The sequence below is a fragment of the Prionailurus bengalensis genome, chromosome E4, assembly GCF_016509475.1.
Source record: "Prionailurus bengalensis isolate Pbe53 chromosome E4, Fcat_Pben_1.1_paternal_pri, whole genome shotgun sequence".
NCBI classification, from domain to species: domain Eukaryota; kingdom Metazoa; phylum Chordata; class Mammalia; order Carnivora; family Felidae; genus Prionailurus; species Prionailurus bengalensis.
In genome coordinates, this window is record NC_057360.1 from 63,527,385 (window position 1) to 63,533,765 (window position 6,381).

Below are 6,381 nucleotides of genomic sequence, written 5' to 3' on the forward strand. Positions count from 1 at the left end.
GTCCCTCTCCCTCACCTCCCCCCCCCCCCAGGCATTCCAGCCTAGGGCAGGGGGAGGCCATCAGACACAAAGCCCTCTGTGTATGGGGTGGTATGTGTCCCCCCCCCACCCCTCCACCGAGAGGACACAATGCCCCTTCTGCTCCCTGTACTCTTCCCCCCTCCCCACCACCTCTCAACTGCACATGCCAGGCTGCAATTGGTTACTGGCTCAGGACAGCCCCCTCATACTGGGGCCCCAGGGGATTTTAAGCGGATTCCAGGAACCCCCCGCTCAGTTCCTTGTCCCCCACTCTCCCATCCCCACAGACGCTCCGAGCCCTTGCCCCTGCCCCAGCTATGGCTCCTGGGGCTCCCTCGTCCAGCCCCAGTCCTATCCTGGCTGCGCTGCTCTTCTCCTCTTTGGGTAAGTGGAGCCACCCCAGTCTGGGAGCCCTGGAGCTCAGCTTGCCTCTCAGCAACCTTCTCCCTGCCTTCACTGCATGCCCCACCGCCACCAAAGAGGGAGCAGGAGCAGGAAGGTGATATTATAGTCGGAGAAAAAATATGTATAGCTTAGAGGGAGACAATAAAGGTATTCTGTGAAGGGAGAAGGTAAAAGAGCGTAGAGAGCTTCCCTGGGGTGGACCTGACTGGACCCAGGTGGGAAGGTAGTACCATGCCCCCAAAGCCATGCTGAGCACCTGGTGGGAAGCAGTGTTACGGTGCGGTAAGGAACAGGACAGACACCTGGGTCGGGTACCTAATCATTCCCTAGCAGTGCCTGAGGTACTTAACCTTAGTTCCCCTGAATAGGAAGGTCGGGGAATGTGATCTAAGGAAGGAGCCCAAGGTCTGTGGTCCCAACTCCTCGAATCCTTTGTCTCTTGGTGCCTCAGTTTCTCTCTGTGGATCCATTGTCTATTATGCAGGCAAAAGGAGTAGGAGGAAGGTTCTATGAGATTCTAAGATCTTGTCCATCTAAAGCAGTCTTCCTTTATAAGGTGACCAAACCCTTTCTCACCCCGTGGCAGATGTTGGGTGGGCAAGTGAAAGTCAAAAGTAGGGATATTTGAATGGACAGTTCCCTTCTCCAAACGGCCCCAAAGCCTAACACAGTAGATGAGTAATAGGCAAATTGAGGGTCGGGGAGAACTGCTCAGGATATCAGCTCTTTGAGTCCTAACCCCAGGATCCAGACCCTTCTGGGTGCTGTGCTGGACTAGTCTGGGACACCCAGAGAAAATGTTAAAGACAAGGAGTTAGAGAAGGTCATAGTGAGGCAATGGGGAGAAGGAGTGTTGGAGAATAAGGAAGAGGGTTCTGTTCTAGCACCTGTCCCCCTCACAGTACCATTGAGCAGGGCTGAAGGGCAGTGGTTGATGCTAGAACAGGAGGAATAGAAGTTAGATCCAATGAATAACCTTCGTTGTTGCATTTGGGATTCCCAAGAGACCTCTAAGGAGAAGCGGGTCGCTGATCTTCCATGCTGAGGTGGGAGATTTGAGACTATGGAGCAGGAGTGGGGGGTGGTTATGGGGTCTGGGGATGTCAGGAGCCCCCAACATTGGTCAGACAATGGGTCTCTGTTTGTTTGGTTGCTTCCTCCCCCTCCCATAGAACAAAAGGGTCTACAGTTGCCCCCACCCCGGGCCAGCCCACACACATAATCTCCCTGGAATGGCCTTCCTTGTGTGGGTGAGTCTTGGGAGTGGCACTGGGCCAGCATGGCCAAGAGGAGGGTGACAAGGGTCAAGCCACAGAGGGCTCACATGCAAAGTCATCTGAACTCTGAGCTTGGGATCTTCCTCTGTACCCAACTTCCCCTGAGAAGCTCCCTGACCTCCCAGTCGACAGCAAGCTATATGGCAACCAGGGATTCAGCAGCGAGGACGGTTGGGCCAGGAAAAAACAGTCTTAATTATCTTCATTTTTTTTTTTCTGTGAGAAATTTGAATGTGTGATGCTGTGAAATACTACGCAGCTGTTAAAAATAAGATTGATCTCTATGAATCAACATGGGAAGTTCCCTCAGACACATAGGCGTATTATACATCCTCTTAAGTGAAAAAAAGCCAAGTACAATATAATGCAATGTATCTCAAAAAGGAAAGAAAAGCTCCATAAGACAAAACTATTTCATGTTTTGAGTTTGTTGGGTTTACACTGCACTTGATACATAGAAAACGGTTACTTACTAAACTGATTGACAGTGGTCATATTTGGGAGGGGACTACAGGAAAAGCATTTGTTGGGGGAGGCGTCAAGAAAGACTTCAGTGGGGCGCCTGGGTGGCTCAGTCCGTTGAGCGTCTGACTTTGGCTCAGGTCATGATCTCGCCGTCTGTGAGTTCAAGCCCCGCGTCGGGCTCTGTGCTGACAGCTCAGAGCCTGGAGCCTGCTTCTGATTCTGTGTCTCCCTCTCTCTCTGCCCCTCCCTGACTCATGCTCTCTCTCTGTCTCAGAAATAAATAAGCATTAAAAAAAAATTTTTTTAAGAAAGACTTTAGCTTTATCTCTATTTGAATGGTTTCTAAAAAAGAATGCAATATGTATTACCATATAACTTATAAATTAAAATTTTTTTAAGCCTGCATCTTAGGGGTACTTTAAGAGTTAAATACTGACCCAAAGGGAGAGGGAGACTTGGAAACAGAATCTACCTTCTGGAAGTCCTCAAGAGAGTTCTGTTACTGCTGATTTCATTTCCTCTTATGAACACACTGAACTTGAACCCAATGCAGCGTTTCTGCCTAACTCTTGAGCTGGCCCAGAGGAATCCGGGCTTGACAGTGGATCATTTCTGCCCCAGCTTTGCTATGGTCTCTACTCAGCCCTTGGCTTCCTATTGGTCTCACTTCCTCTGGATCCCTTAGTGGGTCCCGGGCGCCCATCTGACTCCCCTCTCTGCTTGCAGTGCTCCCCCTGGCCCAGGCCATTGTGGTTTACACGGACAAGGAGGTCCATGGCGCTGTGGGCTCCAAGGTGACCTTGCACTGCTCGTTCTGGTCCAGCGAGTGGATCTCAGATGACATCTCCTTTACCTGGCGCTACCAGCCCGAAGGGGGCCGCGATGCTATCTCGGTGAGTGCCTGGGGGCGTCCTGGGATTGGATAACCAAACGGTGCTCCGAAGAACAACAGAAAAGAGCACTTGGGCAACCGAGGGGACATCCTTTGAGCCCTAACCCTAACTGTGGCAAGGTAAGTAGCCATCTGACTAGGGCCTCTCTACACTGTCTCCCCCACCCCCAACTACCCTCTCCAGCCCAGGAGCCCTTACCCTGAGGCTAGACCCACATACTTCCCCTCATTCCTCATAGATCTTCCACTATGCCAAGGGACAACCCTACATTGACGAGGTGGGGACCTTCAAAGAGCGCATCCAGTGGGTAGGGGACCCTCACTGGAAGGATGGCTCTATTGTCATACACAACCTGGACTACAGTGACAACGGCACTTTCACCTGTGACGTCAAAAACCCACCAGACATAGTGGGCAAGACTTCTCAGGTCACACTCTATGTCTTTGAAAAAGGTGTGAGAGGAGATGGCCCAGGGGGTCTGGCAGTACGGGGAGGACTGGGGGCGGGGGGGGGGGGTGGCGGGGAGGGAAGGGCTGGGGGAAGAGGCAAAATACCTGGGCTAATGCCCTTCAGGCTCTGGGAGGGCGGGCAGAAGACAGCGTGGCTGAGCGCTGTACCTCTGAAACAGCAGGGAATGGGTGTGGGGCTAGGAACCGAAGGTGCGTGGCCCCGCTCACCCCTTTACTTGTTTTCCCTCCCCTCCTAGTGCCTACGAGGTACGGGGTGGTGCTGGGAGCCGTGATCGGGGGTGTCTTGGGGGTGGTGCTGTTGCTGCTGCTGCTTTTCTATGTGACCCGATACTGCTGGCTACGCAGACAGGCGGCCCTGCAGAGGAGGCTCAGGTAAGGGGAGCCTGGCGACCCTCCCTTTATTTTTTATTTTTTTTATTTAAAAAAAATTTCTTTTAACGTTTATTTTTGTTTGGGACAGAGAGAGACAGAGCATGAACGGGGGAGGGGCAGAGAGAGGGAGACACAGAATCGGAAGCAGGCTCCATCCAGGCTCTGAGCCATCAGCCCAGAGCCCGACGCGGAGCTCTGACTCACGAACCGCGAGATCGTGACCTGAGCTGAAGTTGGACGCTTAACCGACTGAGCCACCCGGGCGCCCCACGGCGACCCTCCCTTTAACCCCACTGTTCCCCATCGGGGGCAGAAACTTCTTGGCGGGCGGGGGTGGAGGGGAGCGGCAAAGGGAGGAGGAAGCTATAGCTGCTCTCCAGGGGGGCCCGGGCCCGGAGCGGGGCAGACCCACAGCACCGCCTTTCCCTGCAGCGCCATGGAGAAGGGGAAATTGCACAAGGCCGCGAAGGACTCGAAGCGCGGCCGGCAGGTCAGTGGAACTCGGGGCCTGGACAAGGCGCGGAGCTACCTGGCAGCAGTAAGGGATGGGCTGGGACCAGGGTGGGGCTGGGCCCCCCCAGAAGGGTGACTGAGGTGTGACCCCCTCCCTGCAGACGCCAGCGCTGTATGCCATGCTGGACCACAGCAGAAGCACCAAAGCTGCCAGTGAAAAGAAGGCCAAGGGGCTGGGGGAGTCTCGCAAGGATAAGAAATAGCGGTTAGCGGGCCGGGCGGGGGGTCGGGGGTCAGGGCGGGAGCCCACCAAAGGCTCTCAGGTGGTGGTCATAGAGATGGAACTGCGGAAGGATGAGCAGAGCTCGGAGCTCCGGCCTGCGGTCAAGTCCCCCAGCAGAACCAGCCTCAAGAACGCCCTCAAGAACATGATGGGTCTGGACTCCGACAAGTGACCACCCCCCTGGGCCCTCCCAGAGCAGGGGGACCTAGGCTCCTCTTCTTCCCCCCCGTCTAGGTGCTTTCCTCCTTAACTCCCCAGCCCTGCCCCGCCCTCAGCACCCTTTGAGATGTAAGTTTCATTCCAAAGTTCACGCCCCAGGCCCCTCCCATCTCCCCCCACCTGCACCCCCGGCTTTCTGGGAACCCGGGGGCCTCACCCTCCCCTTCACCGGCCCCAAGGACTGTGTGTTTGGTGCCTGTCCCTCTGGCACCGAGAAGAAAGGGACCTTGATACCCCGTGCCTCAGCTCCAGGCCACCTGGCGTTCCCATCCCTTGCGGCGCCCAGCCTGTCCCTCCTTCTCTTCTTTCTGACCCTCCCTCCCCTTCATCAGGTGGCCCAGCTCCATATTCTGTCCCCCCGGCTAACACCCAGAACATCCAGATCAGACTCTCCTTCAGGGTTTACTTAGGTTGTTAGTTATTTTTTATTTTTTAATCCAGTCTTGTTTGTTTGTTTACCGGCGCCCTCCCCCCATGACTGAGTACCAATGACGTCATGTGGTTTTTGCATTTCCCCCTCCCCCCTCCCCATTAAATCCTTCACGGAGAGCTTGCCCGGGCAGAGGGGCCCCTGGTCCTCAATCCTCAGCTACAGGGCTGGTGCCCCTGACCACTTTAGGGCACTGTTCTGGGACTCGAGGTCATGGGGAAGGAGAGACAGAGAGAGGCAAAGAATCCTCACAGGTCAGGGCATTGAGGACGGGGCAAATAAGCCTCAAGAAAGGGCTTTAAACAACCAAACAGAAAGGAAAAATAAACGGGAGATGGGGGGGAGGGGAAGGCTGCACTCCCAGCCACAGGGGACTCTTAGGATTTTTCTACATTCTGTATATTTCTTCTCAAACTCCCAAATGTCCTTAAATGTTTAATAAACACTGACATTTCCAGAAGTGCTGCCTCCATCTCCAACTTCCTCATTCTCCTGGGAATATCCCTGCCCCCTATTCCATCCCCAGCCCCCTACGTTCCCCCATCCTTCCCCTCTCCCAGCCCTCTTCCTCATCACCTGGTTTCGGTTGTTAAGAATTTGGCTTTATGTTACGGCCCTTCCATAGTACAGTGGAAAGAACTCTGAAAAAGGCTCACAAGACGCCTTCAGCAAATATCCAGTGAGTTTATCCTCTGTGCTGAACTGTGTATCAGCCTCTGTGTTTACATGGGTTAGAACACAGACTCCCGCTTTACCAAGATCTGAGTTTTTAAAATATGCCCGCCCATCTGTGTGGCCCATGGCTGGTTATTTGACTTTTCTGTTTCTGCCTTTGTAAATTGAGATGATACCTGCCCTGCTTAATTTTTTTGAGAAGCAAATGAGATCCTGTACATGGAAACCTTTGTAAACCATAAATGGATATGCAACTAAGATATTAAGGATCAGTCTTTTAAAGATGTTTCTACAGGGGCGCCTGGGTGACTCAGTTGGTTGAGTGTCCGGCTCTTGATTTCCGCTCAGGTCATGATCCCGAGGTCATGGGATTGAGCCCCACAGCAGGCTCCTCACTGATCATGGAGCCTGCTTGGAA

The 6,381-nt window shown here is 53.7% G+C and overlaps 1 protein-coding gene across 1 annotated transcript; it reads left to right on the plus strand.

Moving 5' to 3' along the window:
* The first annotated feature begins 260 nt into the window (after positions 1-260).
* On the plus strand, positions 261-5,748 carry MPZ (myelin protein zero). Its single transcript, XM_043567861.1, is given in 6 exon segments — positions 261-405; positions 2,895-3,061; positions 3,300-3,513; positions 3,768-3,903; positions 4,336-4,393; positions 4,518-5,748. Coding segments are annotated over 6 exon segments (936 nt in total). The 5' UTR covers positions 261-338; the 3' UTR covers positions 4,812-5,748.
* The last annotated feature ends 633 nt before the right edge of the window (positions 5,749-6,381 follow it).